This window comes from Euprymna scolopes, chromosome 28 (genome assembly GCF_053919585.1).
Source record: "Euprymna scolopes isolate OS-2025 chromosome 28, ASM5391958v1, whole genome shotgun sequence".
NCBI lineage: Eukaryota > Metazoa > Mollusca > Cephalopoda > Sepiida > Sepiolidae > Euprymna > Euprymna scolopes.
In genome coordinates, this window is record NC_136509.1 from 52,668,126 (window position 1) to 52,689,328 (window position 21,203).

The following is a 21,203-nucleotide window of genomic DNA, read 5'->3' on the forward strand; positions in this document are numbered from 1 at the left end:
TTTGCATTCAAATTTTTTTTTTTTCATGCCAAGATTAAAAACAAGTAAAGCATTACCTCCACCACATTTACTATTTGAATAATGTAAAGTGCAACTTTTATTGACTGCTTTAGGGAAGATTTTTAGATTGTTGAGTAAGTTAAAAATACATGACAAGTTTAAATAGGATGTTAATGTTAAATTTGTTTTAATGAACTGTATTTCTATACACATTAGTTAGAAAACTACTTTCTTCAGCTAAATTTACTTAATAGGAAACGACCAAACTTTCATACGATTTCAGGGATTAAGTTCAACTTAAATAAGTAAAAGTCAACTTTCTTTGTAATAACTACTACTTAAATAATCAATTTTAATTATAATTTTTGATGGAAAAACTAATGAGTGTGCATTTAGATATTTGAAACAAAATGAATTTTTTTTTCATGAATTTGGAAGACATTTTTAAGCAGTTCTAAGGGGCAAAAGCAAAGTGATCCATGAAACAAATACTTGTAAATAACTAATAATTCCAACTTTTGGTTGACTAAAGAGATTTTTAGACATGTGTAGAAAATTAAATCAATTTTTTTTTTTTTTTTTTTTAAATAAATTTGGATAATTTTGTTTCTCCAGTTCTTGAAGAGGGGAGGGGGGGGGTAAATCAGAGTTTATCTGGAGTAAGCAGTACTCGTTTTATTTAAATAACCATTAAACTTAACTTTAGAATTTTGAGCAAACATTAATGAAAGAAACTAAATATTTGCCAAAATAATGACATTTAGGGGCATTAGGCCCCAGTAGACAAAACAGAGTTACACCCCCCCCCTAAAAAATTTTCACAAGTTTTTTGCATTCATGATCACAGTCACATAACTTTATACACAAATCTGTGAGAAACTAATGAAGGAATTTTGAAAATATTCATTATATTAAACGAATAACAGTTTAATGAAAAGAAATAAAAATTTTAATTCTTTCCTATTCATGAAAATCAAAAAATGGAAAATAACTGAAATTAAAACATCAGCCAATTTGTCTTCTATTTCAACACCTGAAAATGTTTCAAGAAAAAAATATATACATCTACGAATTTATGTCAACAAATACTTCTTTGCAAAAATAAACATGGCTAAATGTTATTTTTGTAAACCAGAAACAAATCTTAAATACCTTATGCTTCGGACAGAGTAAAGAAAAATTTTCCTCATCAAGGTAACAGCCTGAAATTAAAAATTAAAATTTTTATAAATTACTGTTACAAAAAACTATGACAATGTGTGACACAGTACATGTAAAAGATATATAAATATAGAGAAAATAATGATAATAGCATGTTATCTAGAGTATAGATTTATTTTATATATATCTATTAGCAGACCGCTCAGGGTTGCCCAGTTATAAAATATACTTAAATATATGCTAATTTATGCAGATTTCATATTTATTATTATAGAACCAATTCTCTATTATTATTATCAAAAGTTGAATAAAAAAAAAAAGACTTTGGCAACAATAGGGCAGTATCATCATCCTGTACCTCTACAAGGTCACCCTTCGCCTATGTATAGAATACTGTTGTCCCATTTGGGCTGGTGCATCTGCTACTAGTCTTTCACTACTTGACAGGGTTCAAAAGAGCCAACCAGATAGGTCCTGAACTGTCATCTAAGCTTCAACATCTGTCCCATCGATGAAATGTTGCATTCCTCTGCCTGTTTTACAAGTATTTTAATAGTGGATACTCCGATGAACTACTATCCCCCCCCCTCGCTCAACGTAAATACCCCCAGACAAACAGCAAAGTCCCACTCCTATACAATAGAGATCTTTAGATGTAAGAAAGCCTTCTACTCCAATAGTTCCTTCCTCAGAACTTCTAGACTTTGGAATTCCTTTCCGGTTTCTTGCTTTCCCAACTGTACTGATATGCATAAGTTCAAGTGTAATGTGAGCAGACATCTTGCTGCTTAATTCCCTACATAGTATCCCTGCAACTCATTTCTCTAATAGTAGCCCCCTACATCAAAATGGCACTGTACCTTGTTTGGGGTAAAAAAATGTTAATCTTCTGAATAATATTTTGTGGAAGATCATTAATACAGAGAAAAATTAAAATACCCCTCCTACATGCAACTTCAGGAGGGCAGAGAGACAGACAAATAATATACATATATATATTTAAATCATCACATGGTAGTATGACCGCGACAATTATCAAACCAACTGAATAAACGTAAACTGAATGCTTCGTCTACATGAATTAACACAATACTGTTGATGCAACTTGATATGGTACCAAACACTTCTGTCAATACAACCTAACACAGTCCCAAATGATTCTGTTAGTACGACTAGGCATGATCTCGAAAATAATTGGTCTACACGACCAAGCACAATCCCGAAATGACTGGGTCCATTACATTTATAATACAACAGGGGAGTATCCATCTTTTAGATGTGCATTATCCTGGCCTACTCTGTAACTTCATTGCATTTTAAAAGGCACGAGCACGCACCAGCACATGTGACAGATCCAAGTTCTCCATTTGGGAGGATGCTCATAATAGTTCTTCCACATGTTCAGACAACTCAGCAACGAATGTACATTGCACTGATTTGATACACTGCCAAACAGGACCGCTAGCCTATGTAGTTCTGTCAAAAATACATTGACCGTTTCACCTAGTTGAAGGCAGAGTGCTGCAAACTGCTTCCACACAGTGAAGGGATCCAGAGCAAAGGCTGCGTACAGCGTTTTCTTTACACAATCAAAATTCGTATGCTTTTTCCTCAATTGTTGGTACACTGCATACATGTTGCATGAGAAATACATCAAGATAATGCACTCAAGATGCTTCACCCCACCAGTTGACATACCAGCTCAGCTTTCTTCAGCCATTCCACTATTGACTATCCTGTTAAACACTAATATCAGTTTTGGATCAAAAGCCATAATGACCAAAATAGCTTGTAATGTCAAAGGGCGAGAGAGGTGAGCTTAAAATGAATATATATAATAATTTTTTACTATAATAATTAAATACCTATAGACACTAGTGCTTCATCCTTTCGGGAAACTTCAGTACTGGGTGTCATGATTAACACCAGTTGACAGACTCGAACTCAGCAACATGAGCCATCTCTGGCTTGATTAGCAAAGACTGTATCCATTCGGCTACCATTAACCGCGTGAAATAATGTTGAATTTAAACATTTTTAAATTTTTTAAATGTTCTTTATGTCAGTCATAGATATATATATATATATATATATATATATATCACATGCAGCAGTACGACTGCGATAACCGTCAAGTCAACTGAACAAACAAATCAAACAATTCCGTCTATAGGACTCAGCACAAACAGTACCATCACTGCGACCTGACAGTACCAAACACTTCTGTCAACACAACTAGGCACGGTCCTGAACAATTCCATCGACATGAACTGATATGATCCCAAACTCCCACAACACAACATCCCAAACAATTCCACCGGCACAACCCAGCACCATCCCAAATAACTCAGTCAACATAATCTTGAACAACTCGGTCGACATGACCAGGCATGATCCCACATGAATCACAATCCTAAACAACTTTGTCAACACAATCTGGCATGATCCCAAACAATTCTGTCGCTACGACGCTACAAAATCCCGAAGAATTCCATTGATATGACCCGACAGTTTCTCACTGAACAGCTGGTGTCCTGTTTTTTTAGCCCTTGGGTGAACTAATTTTTTGGCATAGGTAGGCTAAACTAAGATACTGACACAAGTTTTGAGCACTTCCACGCATGTCCGTCAAATGAATGGGATATTGCAAGTTTAGATTTGAAAGGGAATTTTAATATATTTATTCAATTTCACAATCTAAACTTGGCTGGTTTGTGACACCTACTAATAGAATCAACTTCAAACAGTATTGTGATTGGTACAAGATTTCTGAATTCATTTCTAATTATATCCCAATTTTAAACATAAAAAGATATGTAAAAAAAACTTTATAAAGAAAGTTATGTTTAACATATTGATTACTAATGCAGATTCAACATCTGTCTGAAGTCAGAACTATACTATTAATTTTCAATGCTCGAGTGGGGTAGGAGTGGGGATAGTGTAGTATCTATTCCAGTGCTATGATACCATCATTTCAGGAATTACTGCCTCCTTCTTGGGAATGTGGCAGAGGTGTAGCATCTGTTCTGTTGTTATGAGATCAACCTCTCAGACATTACATCCTCCATTAGGGGATAAGGTAGTGTAATATTTATTTTGTGGTTATGGTAACATCCTTCTAGGAATAAACACTTTTTTCTTAATACTATAGCAAATACTAGCAAAAATGTTTATATTGATTGATTTTAGATCTCTCATTGCATATTTTTGCTAGTGTACTTAATATGCCTAAAATAATGAAATAAAAGAAAATATGCAACCTAGGTACCATAAGTAGTTGCAAATATCAATGCTTGTCAGTTGAATGAAAGTTTTGTATTTTAGCAGTACTATTTCTTGTATGTTACAATTAGTTGAGTGCGACTTGAATTTATTGCAACAAATTCTGAATTTATGCACAAACCTAGTCAAAATTATGGGTCTATTTAAGAAAAGAAAAAAAGTAGAATTATACATACTTCTGCCTCATATATTAAATCTGGTAAGAATAATTTTATATGTAAACTAGATGTACAAGGCAGCATTGTCCAGAGTTCACTAGTTTCAAAATGTATTTTGTAAATATGCCTAGGTAAAAAGCCAGTAAAGCAGACTAATAGCAAAAGGGAATAATTATCATTCTTTTTTTATTATTTTACTAGCCTGGGTACCCGGCGTTGCCCAGGTGTTTGGAGGTGTAAAAAAAAAAAAAAAAAAAAAAAAAAAAGTGGTAATAGGCAGGCAGGCAGGCTCGAACCCGTGATGCGAAGGCGGAAAAGAGACAAAGAAAATCTGATGTCCAACCCCTACTCCATAACGTGACTGGAAGTGTAAAATGTTATAATTTAACATAGTCAATCAAAAAGATGACTTGCAGAAATGACGTTGCTTTTAAACCTCCTACGAAGGTCGTTTTTAATGTGGAGGGAAAAGAAGCTGCCTCAAAAAGGGGGGCACTCTGGCAGTATCCAAATAAATAGTAATTGTCTAAGTTTGAATGATTTCCCTTACATTGACCAAGGATCAATTACAGAACTGATACTACATGGGCGAAGGCCGGGAGTTGGCGATTACTTTAATTAGTTTTGTTTTATTTATATGAAAAAAGAGAAACAAACACTTGAAACAACGGAATTTTTTAAAACGCGCTCAAAAAAAAAGATAGATACAATGTCCATTTGCGAATCTGAGATATTGCAATCTAGGAAGTATAAGAAAACTTCTCCCGGAATCTAACCGGCACAAGAACCAAAAAGCCTTTTGTGGACATGCACAAACGCTCGCGCCTATTTTGCCTTTTATATATTAGACGAACGTGGGTGCCAGGTGTTGCCCAGGTGTTTGGAGGTGTAAAAGAAAAAAAAAATGTTTTGGTAGGCAGGTAGGCTCAAACCCGAAGCCTTGACACAAACGTAGAAAAGAAAGGGAAAGAAAACCTGACACCTTACCGCTCAGCCACGACAGGAAGTGAAAAGCGTTCTAATTTAATGATCAAAAAGTTGACATGCAGAAAGTGAAAGAAAATGAGTTAACGCAGGAGAAGAAACGAAATCACGCACTTGTTTGGCTGGAAGCCAGTTCTTTCCGCCGTGGTGGGGGAAATCAGCTCCCCCAAGAGTGGGGAGCTTTGGCAGTATCTTAATGAATAGCAATTGTCTGATATGAAGAGGTATTCCCCACAGTGATCAAAGCTGGTTGCCTTCGACACCTGCTGCTCACAGAGGCAAGCAACTATTTTTTTTTTAGAATCAGTTTCACTTTTATACGAAAAAGCCAAAGAAACACGCGGAGAATAAGAAACATTGCAAAAATAGCATGTAAAAGTCACTCAAATAAAACATAGAATGTGACCTTGTTTCAGAATTTGTAGATATTATAATCTAGAGAGCATATAAAAAGTTTAAAAAATGAGCAACCCCACCAAACGACCCCCCCCCCCTCTAAAAGCCTTTGCCGGACATGCAAAAAATGTGTACACACTAACACACATTTTGCCTTTTATATCTATATATAGATGAAAAGAACTCAAATAAGACAAAGCCAATTAACATAAGAGCTCTTAGAATTCATTGAAAATGTAGCTGGTTTTTGCCACAAGTGAATTTCGTTACAAGGCCTATAACTGTGACTTCAAGCTAAGTAATATTGTCTGTTAGCGTGAAAATAAAAAATTCTAATCTTATTTAAATCTGTTTTCACCTTTGTTATTTTATATTCTATAAAACTTAAGAAAAATAGTGTCAAATATTCCATTTTTTTTTCTTTTTTTGCACTCAGCTTGAGAATTTCCAATAAACTCATGTTTTTCAAGATATCTTATATCCTTAACATTGCTTCTTTTAACAAAAAATGAGATATACTTAAAAAGGGAATAAAATTATGTTTAGAAATTAGTTTCCCTAATTTAATATATAAAATTCTGACCACTACCCCAAAAATTATTCACCTCAAGTTTTCTGCCAAATCCTTGTTACCCTTTAAAAGATTAACTTTTTACACTCCATGCTATATACTTACCCCTTTATTTTCCACTTATAATGGGAGGGGAAACTATTTTCAACTTTATTTAAAATTTTTATGGAGGAGTGAAACTTAAGATAATTATTTTAAGTACTAACTCAATCCTAACTATTCATACCTTGTCTTGGTGGACTCATAGATCTCATTAGGTTATCCATCTAAGAGAAGAAAAACTGATATTAAACCTGTGCTACTGACCTTGCACGTCATGCCACCGAACCAATGACGGAGGAAAACCTTAGTCCAGGTCAACAACCTTCCCAAAGCTAGTAACTCAAATTTACAAACCTAAATCTCTTAAGGAGTAGGTAGGCTCTGCCTCTCATCTGGCTTTCACACTCCTTAGTCTATTAATCAGATGCAGAGGTGTGACTACTGAGACTCAGCAGAGACCCAGTGAATGGCCTTGTTTCATGATTAGTGCAATGAATGCCATTCCCCACTTCTGTCTTATTCCCTTCCTCCAAAACTGGGCATCTTGGGGAAGCTCGCTTGCTACACATGTCCGTATTACAAGTCTGGGCCATTCTTGTATGATAGGTTTGAGAGTACCGGTTTGACAGTTTGTTTGGCTGCTGTATTTCAACTGACAGTACAGGAGTCTTAACTCTTTGGTAGCGCTTAGAATGGTTGCTCTATCATCAGTTACATAATGTCGAGATGGTTGTAGTGCCATGTCGTGCATGGAGAGGGACCCTGCACCTGAAACTATTAAATAAAATGACAGCCAAAACAGAAAATACAATCAACCAAACACACACTCAAACAAAATCAATTCACTTTCCTTCTTGAGGCTTACATCCACAAATGTACATGGCCTTAGAACCTAGAATCATTTCCTCCAGCACCTCCCCAGTTATCTTAACATTAAATGAAACTAACTTACACTTCTCCATTCCTTCTAATCACTTTAATATGTCAAGTTACCTTCCTATTTACCGTAAAGACTCAGACAAGACATATACTTTCTCAATCCCAAGTTCAAGAGTCTTTGCTCAAAATGAAAAGGTATTTCGAGAAGGCTGACTGAGAAGCCATCAGAGAATACATCAGAGATGCTCCATGGAATATTTTTTCTCTTCCTGCAGAACAATGTGCAAATGTGGCTACTAAAAAGTTCAAATAGACAAAAGTTTATAGAAGCTAAAAATAATTGTCACGGTGAAATAATCACACCAACATTATTGGAAATAGGTATCAGCAGCCAAAATTTTACAAACATTTATGACTAAATTCAATCCTCTTACAGAAAAGTACACATCAATACAAGAAAAACAAAACAAATTTAATATTCGCAAACATGGCACGAACATATTTAAATTACAATATGATAACTTTGAAAGCAACTGACAAAAAAAAGTAACCAGTAAAAATGTCACAAAAGATGCTTTCATCATTCCTAGTACAAGAAGATAAGTACAATTATATCTAATTCAATCTGAGGTGCGAAAAGTGAACATTGCATCATTTATAATAACAAAATTGCACTCAAAGGCAATTTTTAAAGTATCATCAAATAAAACTGAATTAAATGAAAGCAAATATGAACATGCAATATAATTTCTATATATGATTATTATGCCTATTTTTTTTTCAAACAATTCCAGCTGCAATTTACTTCATTATAAGTAGATAAAAATGCTCATTTGTTAAATTTCAGCAACAGAAATGTCATAAACATATACTAATTTCAAAATCACATATCACAAAATCTATTAAAAGACACAGATCAGGAATATTGCATGCTTAATCATTAGGTATAATAGAATATCATATCCAAATATCAGCTCTTTACACCTTGTAGTGCTTAAATAATATTCTCAAGAAAATGTAATAATTTTATGTAGTATTTTTCACTTTGTTTACCATGGCGATGTACATAAGCAAACGTACATGTTCAACAACAATTTCACTTCCCTAGAAAAGAAAACTGCATGTTATCAACAATAGAGTTCTTTATGCAATTAGTATTTCTTTGTGATTCTGTTAAATTCTTCGCTGGGAACTGACCACATTCGTCCATTTGAGGTGGTTACCTGAAAGCCCCAATCAAATACATAAAGAGATTGGTTGCTTGGTTGTTTTACGGCATATCAACTCTTTTCGGGTTATTTAATGCGGAACCCAGTTATTTTGGAAATAGTATTCATATTGCATCCAGTTATTTTGTAGAAGGTTTTTATTCTTAAAGTTTTTTGTATCTTCAATCGCTTGTTTGTTGTGTTTGGTTTGGTTTGGTTGCTTTATAGTGGATTTTATTGTTTTTGTTCTGTCCTGCAGAGCATGAATGAGTTTTGCATGGGAGAGAAAAAAAAAGGTTACAGTATTAATGTTTGGTACATTTTAAGTTAAGAAACCAGTTAGGAAGTGGTTGGTTGTTTTTGTTTTACGGCATATCAACCTTTTTCAGGTTATTTAATGCCGAATCTAGTTATTTTGAGGAACGATTTTTTAATGGAGTATATTTGTTTTTTTAAGTCGGATTCTATTTAACCCATAGTTGGGACCCTAACAGGTACTACCACTCCGGGTCAGAGTGGACCTGAGAGCAATGGCAATTAAAGGGTGGCTCCACACTCCCCAAGGCCCGCAAGGTGGGGCCTCACAATCGGATATAGTTTTAGGTCATATCCAGGACCGTTATATAAAGGGTTCTTTTTAAAAAAATTTATAAAGGCCAATTTTTTTTAAGATTGGAGAGTATGGTGTGGAGATTGTTTTTATCAAATAACTCTTTAATATTGTTTTCTTTGTAGAATTGATTTCTTACTGTTACAAAATCAGTACATTCAATTAATATGTGTTTGATTGTGAGTGGTGTTTGACAAGGTATACAGATGGCTTTCTTCTTTTAGGAGATATGAGTGGGTCAAGTGAATATGGCCTATCTTTATTCTTGTTAGTTTAACTTCTCCTTTTCTGTTTAGTTTCATATTTTGTTCTTGTTTTTTGATTTTTGGCATGATTTCATGAAGTTTGTTGTTAGGGTGTTCATTCCAGTAAGTTTGCCATTTCTCTGTTGTATATGCATTGATACGTCTTTTTAGATCTATGTATGGAATTTAAAAATTTGCATCGATTGGGAGATTTAAGGCGTTTTTTGCTGCAGAATCTGCTAATTCATTACCTTTAATACCGGAATGGCTCGGTATCCAGCAGAAAATGATTTCTTTTTTACTGTTCAGTTAATTTTTGGAGTAATTTTGCGATTAGGGGGTTGTCCATCTTTTTATTTTTAATCGCTTTTAGAGTAGATTGGGAGTCTGAAAGGATTATAAATTTTTTTTTTTTTGTTATTGGAGGCGAGTTTGAGAGCTAGGATTAGAGCATGTATTTCAGCACTGAAGATTGAGGTTTCTTTTGGGAGGTTTGATTGTTTTTTTATTGATTTATTGAGTATTGCTGCACTGGCTGTTGCGTTATTTTGTTTAGACCCATCCGTATAGATGTGTGTGTGGTCTGGATACTTTTCTTTGATTTTATCGAGATTATCATGATAAGTTATTGGATGAGTATGTTTCTTTTCATATTTACTTAAACTTAAGTCGATGTTAGGGGATACGATTTTCCAGGAAGGGGTTTTGAGTAGGACAGTTTCGTGGATTTTAGTTATGGGTAGACTTGCTTCTTTGGAAATCGATTTTATTGTAAGTCCAAAGGTTTTGATTGCATTTTCTTTTTGGTCGAAAAGGTATTTATGGTTTGGATTTAAAATGCTATTGTGTGCTAGGTTTGTGGGGTTGGCTGTAAGTTTTGTGTAGTATTTTAAACCAAGGTTGTGATTTCTGAGCATTGGAGGAGTTTCATGTGCTTCTGCATACAGGCTTTCTACAGGGGAGGTTAGAAATGCTTCTAGTGCTAGTCTTAGTCCGGAGTGGCATTTTGTGTTGAGGGTTTTTAGATATGACTTTCTGGTGGATTGATATATGAAGCTACCATAATCTATTTTTGATCTAATTAATGCTCTATATAGTTTGAGTAGTGTGTTCTTGTCAGCTCCTCAATCTGTATGGGCAATGACTCGTAGGAGTTGTAATGCTTTATTACATTTGGTTTTGATGTGATTGATATGGGGAATGAAATTTAGTTTTTTGTCAAAAATGATTCCCAGGTGCTTGTGTTCATTTACGAATGGAATTTTTTCGCCTTCAATCTGTAAGGTTGGGTCAGGGTGGAGTTTGCGTTGGTTACAGAAATGGATGCATTTTGTTTTAGTTTTGGAGAATTTGAAACCATTTTTAGTTGCCCATTTATTAATTTTATTTATGTTATGTTGTTGCAATATTTTGGTTCTATAATGGGGGTATGATCTCACACAGTCGGACGATTCTATTTATAAAGGATGCTGCTAAGAACTGACGAAGCAAATAAATTTACGTTCTGCTACCAACCAATCAGAAACCAGAATTGCTTCATAAATATTAAACCTTTTCTGGAGCAATTTCACATGTTCTTTTCCCAGGTTTCGACACGGTAACAATATTTTGTTCTGTGGAACTGTCTACTACAAACAAGTCACCTCCCAGGACTTGTGTGTAACAGCGAACCATCTGAAACTGTTCTGAAACTCAAAATGGCTTACACTTCTAAAGGTTATGCGCCCAGCGTGCGTCTTTATTTCGATGGATCCGAATCAAAATTGGAATTGTGGCAAGTTAAATTTCTGGGATATTTACGAATCCAAAGGCTACACAAAGTACTAGAAACACAACGTGAAAACAGAAACGACCCCGACTTCATTGAAAAGAACGCAACTGTCTTTGCGGAATTAATAAAGTGTTTAGATGACTGGTAATGAGAGAAGCCCTGGACGACGGCTGCAAAGCATTAAACATATTGAGAGAGCATTATTTATCGAAAGGAAAACCCAAAATTATTTCTTTATACACAACTGACCTAATCACAAGAGTTTTCAATGTAGATACAGGACTCAAAATGGCGACTACATTAAAAATGTAGAGAGCTCTGTTAGCGAACATACATTTTTTTATTTTCGTGTACATTTGATGCGTCAACAAGCAATAATAATTTTCTTGTCGATTGTGGGGCCACGGCACATGTGATTACAAAGGAATCTGATTTTATCAATTTTGATCCCAACTTTAAGCCACAAAATCATTTTGTAGAACTAGCTGACGGGAGTCGAGTCAATGATATCGTTTTGAAAAGAGGCAATGCGAAAATCTCGCTAAAGAACAATAAAGGTGAATTGTTTCTGTATTCTAGAAAACGCTCTTCTAATCCCAAAATTTAAACAAAATATATTTTCTGTACAAGCTGCCACAAAACAAGGTGCAAATATAAACTTTAGCCCCAATAAATCAAAACTGGTATACCTGAATGGAACTGTATTCGACTGAATAATTTTTTATTTTCTTTCACTGCCCTGTGTGTATATAGATTTCTATATATTAAAAATACAGACCAGCGAAGTTCCACTTATGAGAAGGCTCTTACTTTTTTGCATGAATATCAGTGGAAAACCCTAGGGGTAATGCTCAGAGTATATAGATTTCTATATATATATATAAAAAAAAAAAAAAAAAAATGAGCCCTGGACAAGACATTAAACTGTATCCATGTTATTTGTATTAACACTTTAACCTACTAATGCGTAACTAATACTTTTGCTTAAAAAAAAAAAAATAAATAAAATCTTTGTAATTTTCCTTTTTGACGTTTGAACACAATTAAAAATGGCGTTTTTTTTTTAATGCTAAAATTCTAGGATTCAAATGATTTCTAATTTTTGTTATGTCTAAGTAAATATAAAAATATATATTTATTTTTGAGCAGAACAAACACAAGGGACTTCCCCATTATAAAAAAATAGGGAGGATGTTGCAATATTTTGGTTCTATAATGGGGGTATGATCTCACACAGTCGGACGATTCTATTTATAAAGGATGCTGCTAAGAACTGACGAAGCAAATAAATTTACGTTCTGCTACCAACCAATCAGAAACCAGAATTGCTTCATAAATATTAAACCTTTTCTGAAGCAATTTCACATGTTCTTTTCCCAGGTTTCGACACGGTAACAATATTTTGTTCTGTGGAACTGTCTACTACAAACAAGTCACCTCCCAGGATTTGTGTGTAACAGCGAACCATCTGAAACTGTTCTGAAACTCAAAATGGCTTGCACTTCTAGATATGTTGTAGTTTTCTTTCAATAGCGTGAATGTATTTAGATCTGTAGCTGCTGATTGAGCAGTCATCTACATATAAGGAGCTATGTATATCAGGAGAGAGTTCTTTTATAATGTTATTGATTTTTATGTTAAAGATAGTTGTTGATAATATGCTGCCTTGGGGCACTCCTCCTTGATTTTGTGGGTCTGATAAAGTTGAATCTATGCAAACTTGGAAAGATCTGTCTGTTAGGAAGTTTTTTATGAATTCAGGTAATCTTCCTCTTAGTCCGATGTTGTGGAGATCTTTTATGATACCGTGTTTCCAGGTAGTTTCATATGCTTTCTCAAGATCGAAAAAAAACAGATGTTATGTGTTCCTTATTGATAAAAGCTTCTCTGATATAATTTTCGAGGTTAGTGATGTGGTCTATACATCCTCGATTTTTTTGGTATCCACACTGGATTTCAGAAATTATTTTGTTGTCATCTAGATACCATATAAGACGGTAGTTAATCATTCTTTCAAACGTTTTGCATAGGCAGCTTGCGAGAGCTATTGGTCTGTAGTTTTCTGGATCTGATGTATCTTTTCGCAGTTTGGATATTGGTATTATTGTTGCATTTTTCCATGAAGTTGGGAAATTTTTTTGTTTCCCATATTTTATTATAAATTTGGAGAAGGAGTTTTAATGATTCTGGTGGAATTTCTTTAAGGAAGTTGTGTACTTCATCTGGTCGTACAGTTGAGTTATGGGATTTTTCTATGGCGGTTTCTAGTTCATTGAGTGAGAAGATTTCATTGTAAGGCTCTTGGTTTTTTGGAGTTAAAGTTTATTTTGTACTTTTCTTCATGTTTCTTAAGTATTTGGAATTATCTATCGTAGTGTTTTGACGATGAGTTTCCGGCAAAGGTTTTAGCTAGTGTGTTAGCAATATCTTTTTTATCAGTTATTTTCTGTTTATTTATGAGAAGGTGTTTGATTGGATTCGGATTATATTTTCCAGTTATTTTCCTAATCATTTCCTAGACGGTTTTGGGTTTAGCGGTGATGTTGATTTTGTTGACAAATTGTTGCCAGCAGGATCTTTTGCATTCTTTAATTGTTTTTCGAGTTTTAGCTCTTTGGTGTTTGTATTCTATTAAGTTGTTCGTTGTGGGTTGTTTTTTAAATTTTCTTAAGGCTGCCTTTCTCTGTCTAATGGCAGTTTTACATTCTGGATTGAACCAGGGCTGGGTTTTTTTTCCAGGAGGAGAATTTTGGGGTATGCATTTTTTGGCTATTGTTATGAGTACTTCCATGAATTCTTCTATTGTTTGGTTTTGATGTTCTGTTAGTTTCTTTAAATTCTTTAAATTCGGCCCAGTTGGCTTTGTTTGTATTCCACCTGGGTATGTGGTTTTGGATGGAGTTACTGTAATTGATTATAATAGGAAAGTAATCACTTCCACAGGTTTCTTCGTAAGTGCTCCATGTATAATCCAAGAAGTTTGATGGATCATACATGATAAGATCAATAGCACTAGTTGATCCGTTTGTTGGATTTAAGTATGTGGGATTTTTTGATTGAGAAGGCACAATCTATTTTTGTTAATTAATTGTTCAATTTTGTTTCCTTTTGAGATTGTGACTTCGCATCCCCATAATGTACTGTGGCAGTTAAAGTCTCCTAGAAGAATGAATGGTGAAGGTAGTTGTTTTATTAAATTTTCTAGTTCATTTTCATTTATTGGTTCATGAGGAGGGAGGTATATTGAGCAGATTGTGATTGTTTTGTGTAATGTGACTTGAGTTGTAATTGCTTGGAGATTTGTTTTAACAGAAATTGCTTTGAGGTATATTATTCCTTACATAGGAAGTGGGAAATGAGAAGAAAGAAAAAGGGGGAAAAGGTGGGTGGTTGTTTCTGGTTTTGCAGAACATAATTAAGTTTTGCAAAAGGAAGTAGAAAAACAAAAAGCATCAATGTTAGGTACATTTCGTCTGAGGAAGCCAATATCTTCAGACAGCCTGATCTGGTAGCACCAGCACATACAGAGAAGAAACTTTTTGTACTTCTGACCTAAAGGCATTTACTTTTCCCTTACACTAATCTAAAAAAATTCATCTGTTCTTCTTCACTGCTTGTGGTACAAATCACTTGACCTAAATAAAAGCCATCACCATAATATACTGCCACAAACTCTCCTTGTTTACTGAAGCTCTAATTTCCAAATTGTGCCTGATCAACTAAAATGCTTTGTTCATCTGTTTCACTGCTTTCTCATTGTCTGGCAGTGTTTCATAGTCATTTATTAGGTCTGTGCCATTTAAAAATGCTTTCAAGTGGTTTGCCAGCGACTCTAAGGGTCGGTCAAGTTTTAAAGGTTCAGATTTATTGCCAAGAACTATCTTCTGAGACCTAATTTCATCTTTAAGGGCCTTAAGTTTACTATTCCTGCTTCCTTGCACATGCAGCTTCTGTGTGACATTCTCTTCACTGAAATACAGCCCCTATGTCTCTTCACACTCTCAATGAAATGTTTTCTCTTGGCTAGTTTCCTTGCATCACACAATCCAAACAACTTGTTCATTTTCAGATTTACTATCAAGCCAAATTGAAATCTTGTTTTTCTTTAGCATATTGATGGTGCTATGGTGGTGTAAAGATGCATGTCGTCTCTTGAAAATATTAAAATCCAAGTCGCCAAAGCATTCTTTTATCATATTAGTTATTTCGCTGTGCTACATTTGCTGATGTTTCTTTTCCTCTTTAATGTCATGGTAACCCCAACTTGGCAGAAAGTCTGTCAGCTAACACTGAAGAACATCTTTGTATGCTGAACAAAGTTTATGCAGTAAACTTTGAACCATAATCTTTCGTGAATCTACTTCATAGAGAGCAGAAAAGATGAGACGGTTTAAATCAATGCCAAAGAGTGGTGGAAAGTTGACATCTGTCAATTCTTCAGCATCCTGTTCCCATCTTCTTAGAGCAGCATTAATTTCCACAACATAGCAAAAGAAGTTCAAGTACTTTAGCTGTCTGCTGAGTAAGATCCAGCAAGTTTGTGGTATAACAGTCCAAGTGCAACCATGGCACAGTCAATTGACTCGCTCCTACCATCATGCAGTATACTTCTTTCAAATTCAATGTTGTCATAAAATTTTCCAAAAATGTCACAATATCATTTCGATGAGAGTGGAGTGAAGCAGCAGCCTGAAAAAAGCTGTTAAGTCTATTCTGTCTAAAACTTTTAATTGTAGAATTTTGTAACTGAAAGTGACAGTAGGTTCCTAGGAGGCTCTGCATCCATTTTTTTCATTCCCTTTTGGTCCCAATACTTAACAAGCAGTTCGAATGAAGCGAGTTAAAGAAAATGTTACATTTTTTTACTTATAATAGGGTATGTCCTGCACAGTCAGGAGATTCTATTTTGAAATGATGCTGCTAGGAACTGACGAATCGAATTAATTCACATTCCACTACCAACCAATCAGAAACTAGAATTGCTCCAGAAAAATTAAACCTTTTCTGTAGCAACTTTACATGTTTTCTTTGTGTCAACACTGGAAGAATTTTTTGCTCTGAGGCTTCCAACTCAAGAACTGTCTATTGAGAATCAGTCACCTCCAGGACTTGTGTAGAACAACTAACCATTGGAAACTGTTCTGTCTACCGAGAACCACTTACTGCGAGGACTTGTATAGAACATCTAACCATCAGAAACTGTTATGAAACTAAACATGGCTTACAACTCTAGAGAAAACCCTTTAAATTTGTCCAGACCATCTCTATCCACTTTCTCGTTCAGATGTTGTTCCCATTTTCTCAAGACTTTATCAGATTCAAAACTGAGGCCAAGAAAAAAGTGAGCATTACAGTACAAAAACTCCATATTTTCATCAGTGCCAAGTGCATCCATCCTCTGTAAGTCAAAGGCTTTGTCAAATGACTTCATGACACTTGCTCTGTCACTCATAAGTCTGTCAGATTCTGTAACATTGACCAAAATACAGCATCTACTTCATTATTTGTGTACAGATCAGCCAACTCTTGGAGAAGATTAAAGACCACATCAACTAAAGTATTTGAATCTTCCTTGAATACAGAAGTAAATCCACATGAAAGCAACTGACCACTTTCTGTTGAAAGTTGGTGTCCGAACATTCTTTTGGTGATTCCTAGTTGTGCCATCAGAATGTAAGTCTATGTTGCTTAACTGTAGTAATGCTTCAGCTATTTGTTGTTTAGCCAGGACATGCCCTTTGTCAGCATACCTAAGAGATGCTAGGTCTTTTGAATTTATAGCTATGTGAAATATGTCTTGCTACAATGCCAATTACCTTTCCACAATTCTTACCAGATACTTCCGCTTGCCCTATCAGTTCAATAATGCACTTGATGACATTTTTGGTATACCGGTTGCTATTATGTTCCTTCATAGCAACATTCTTCTCCCAGCCCTGATTAAGAAAAACTTTCATCTGTTCAATTTTCAGCTCATTCTTCTTTTTCTCTTTGCTTTTCTTGTAAAGTTCTTGAATTAAAAAGAAGGGTTTGGGTTTTTCTCAGTTGCAGCTTCAACTTCAAAATTTGTATTGACAATATTTTTTGATTGGCCGCTCTTTCCAGCTTTTCTTATTCAGTCTTTTTCCCCACCTTTTCAAACACTTGTGAAATGCTGAGTGTCTAATTTTTGAAAGCTCCTAATTTCTCTGCTGCAGAGTAGACAAGGTACTTTCAAGTTTAATTTTATTTTCCTCATATTGCTGTTGTAATTATGACAACAAATCTTTATTCTTTCTCAGCTCTTCATCTTTCTGCTTCCAATGGTCATGAAACGACTATCTTTTCTGTTCGTATATTTCTCATGATCTGGACTTCTTTGTTTTTTCTGCATACTTTCCACTCTCCCCTTAATTTTTTTTTATCTTGATGGTTTTTGAATCTGAGAGCAATGGTGAATTTTCTAGTTTGCTTTCATCATTAGCCAGATTTTGTTGAATACTCAGTCTCTTTCTACAAGCTGGCATAGCTGCCTTAGGTGTAGTTGGACTAGATTTTACAATGGTTGTGGTGACATTCTCACTGATTGGTTGACACCAGTAATCTGCTTACAGGAAGTTTTCATAATTTTGATTACAATGCCGAGATTTACAAAGATTTCTAGATGTCTGTATTCTATTTACTTGTTTCCCAAATGACTGCTCATCAATGGAACATCCATCTGCAGCCTGACATATCCAGAATGATGAAAGTACTTCTTTCTTTTGTAAGGAAACTAAGTCCAGAATGATGTCATTTGTAAGTGCAATCACTTCTGGTCACTTTGATATAATAATACCATCACCTGAGAAATGCTCTTCAACAAATTTTAAGTTTCTAAATAAAAATGTCCGGAATCTACCAGAGTTATTTAAGTATAAATAGACTTCAGTATGAGTTTTCTCAATGAAGTGCCTTATTCTCGACTGATGAATGCTGATAAATTGGATGCAAATTTGACAGCATTGTCCCAGGTTTTTTTCATCTTTTAGATAGAAAAGTTGTTGAAGGAGTTTATTGTTTATATCAACTTTCGGACGTGATGGTTTTCTGCCTTTTCCAGTGAAATTAAAAATATCCTTTAGCTTCTTGAACCTCCCCATGTTAAGAATGGCTTTCGAAATAAACACCCTTTGCAGGCTGGACAACCAATGCACACTGACTTTAAATTGTTAGGAGAAAGTGCAGACTAGTTAAAATAAAAATTAAAAAAAAAAAAAAAAAAAACTTCATGTGTTAAGAATGGGTTTCTAAATACTAACATTCGCTACATAAGTACTATTACTTTTTTTTTTTAAATCATTCAAATATTTATTTTTTGTACTGTTTATTAAATTGTCAGGTCAAAGTACAAACTATTTAAAAAACAAAACAAAAAAAAAACAGAAAACACCCTCCACTCCCAATGTTACTTTTATTTATTTATTTTTTATTTTACATAAAACTTGTTTTCTTAGTTTCGTTCTAACACATAACTGTCAAGCCAGCCGCTTGACAGTTTTTTCTTGGCCGTTGATTTAAAATTATTTACAGGGAATTATTTAATTTTTTAATGTTAGCTCTCTTAAATGTTATGATAAATAAGCGGTTTGATTGAAATCTTAGAATTTTTTTTCCCCACTTTATAACAAAAAAAAAAAAAAAAAAAAAAAAAACCCAGAATATCGCTCATTTGTTTACATTACATGCTGAACATATGTTAACCACATGTTGCACAATATTTTTAATTTCACGGGAAATATTTAAAATATTCAAACATAATTTTTACAAATTGATGTACAAAAACGGTTTCTTATCACTAATATTGAAATTGAAGCATGAAAATAGTTACCTATTTGGCAGAAGACCAAAGCCAAACAACTTTCATCCATTGACTCACTAATCTTCTCCGTATTCATGTTTCACAGTTTTATTCAAAACACTGTGGTATGGGTATTTTCTTTTGCTTGATGCATTTGCGTGAATAAAGCCAGATATAATTTTTTAAGCACCATTTGATAGGGAATTGAATGAACTTTAATTTGATATCACATTTGCCATGGTGATTATGAATAATAAATTCACCAGTAACAAATTAAATGAAAAATAATTTTTGAAAACGAATTACACACATTTCATTTTGTATATTTGTGATCATTTTTATATGAAAATAAAGAACATTCTTTGCTTAATTTGGTGTTATTTTTAGTTTATTGACTGAATGGCGGAAATGCGCGAGAGTTTTAAATAATGTGTATGATTTTCTTGACAACGTAAAATTCACAATTTTATCACCTTTGCCATGAAAATAAATCAGTAAAATAGAATGTTTTAACAAATACAAAATACCACACAAGAGAGTAAGATTTACTATTTTATGCAAAATATATTTTTTATCCAAATGCAAATTCAAATAAATGGGATACATGCTGGTAAACATAATCAAACTTTGGGCATTTTTATGAATTCCACTCAAGTTTAATACTGCTGCCGATACCAATTAGAAAACGCAAAGAGTTACAGAAATTAGGAAATCGGAATCTCTAGAAAATTTATAACAGTGTGGTAAATAATGGTATTATGTATAATCACAACTGCACTATAATGCCAGAAAGCAAGAGCCCCCCCCTTCTGTTTAATAACTAGACAAGCAACAAAACAGCATCCCCTGTCCTCTGAATGCCCATGATCTAAATCCTAGCAGAAATGATCCAGAAGAATAACTCCACCCACACACCAGTATCTCTTTCTCTCACTATTTGTGCCATCCCCATCTTCCTAAAAGTAAAAGTAAAAAGAAAGGACGTTGTGATGTGAAAAAAGACCAGATGAAAACGCTCCAAAAAAAGACTTTTTTTTTTTTTTTTACTATATAGGAGTTACTACTTGTCAGGACCTAGAGGCCACTTGAGTGAACAGTGATCAATGGAACAATATAGTAATCATTAGTAGTGGAAATTTAGTAAATTGGATTACTTAAGGGATATGGCTTATCAAGAACTTGTTTACGTTGAACTTGAAGATGACCATATTGTAGTCAGCTGGAAAGCAGGCAAACAGAAGAGGGTTCCACAGGCATGCAGTTCTAAGAAAGAAGCTTTGTTCATGAAATCTACATTAAGGTCTAGGCACAGATAAAGAGTGGGGGAAATGATTAATAGTGTCTTCAGCTAGACAAGGGTTTCTCATGAAAGTTTGGCGAGGGGGGAACCATAGATTGGAGTTCAGACGAGCACTTGCCATGAAAATAGCGATAAAGCAGAGACAGGCTTGCAACGTCTCTTTTGTGAGAAAGATAAAGCCGATATATGAAGATGTGAAAAAACCAGCGTCTTATAAACCACACTAACCACGAATGCCATGTGCCCAAACCACTTCACAGGGATGAACTATAAAGTAAAGAGCAAAACTGACTAAAGATTTAACTACATTGCACAGAGATGCAAAAGAGATGTTGCAAATTGCACAGGGATGCAAAAGAACTGATCTTCCACTACGCTACAAAGGATTATCACCAAAGGACACACCAATGGAAATATTTACCAGAGAAGAACAATAATAATTCCCATTGAAAAAAAGGATGAACTGATACCCGAGTTATATTGTTGTGTACACCAAGTTTCTTGGAAAATATTGAAATTGGGCATGTTGTTTCTTTTGGATATTTTATATTTGGATTATCGCACCATCAACCAGCTAAATATTTCATATCTTGTCACCCCATGCCCCATTCATTCGCTTTCATTCCCAGTGGGCAATTTTTGTGGCAGTCATGTTTGATTGTTCTTTACATTTTGAACTCGAGAATCCTTTCTCATAACATCAAAAGAAATAAGGGGAAATATATTTTTCTTTTCTTGTGTTCCATTATCCTTTCGGCATACGGAGTATTATAT

The 21,203-nt window shown here is 34.4% G+C and overlaps 1 protein-coding gene across 3 annotated transcripts in view; it reads right to left on the minus strand.

Moving 5' to 3' along the window:
* Positions 1 to 21,203, minus strand: part of LOC145249620 (uncharacterized) — a 171,078-nt gene that overhangs the window by 8,270 nt on the left and 141,605 nt on the right. For all 3 annotated transcript variants that reach the window (XM_080111351.1, XM_080111349.1, XM_080111350.1), the window contains one exon: positions 1,153 to 1,202. In XM_080111351.1, the coding sequence (XP_079967477.1) occupies positions 1,153 to 1,202 (50 nt within the window). The remainder of the gene's footprint in view (positions 1 to 1,152; positions 1,203 to 21,203) is intronic.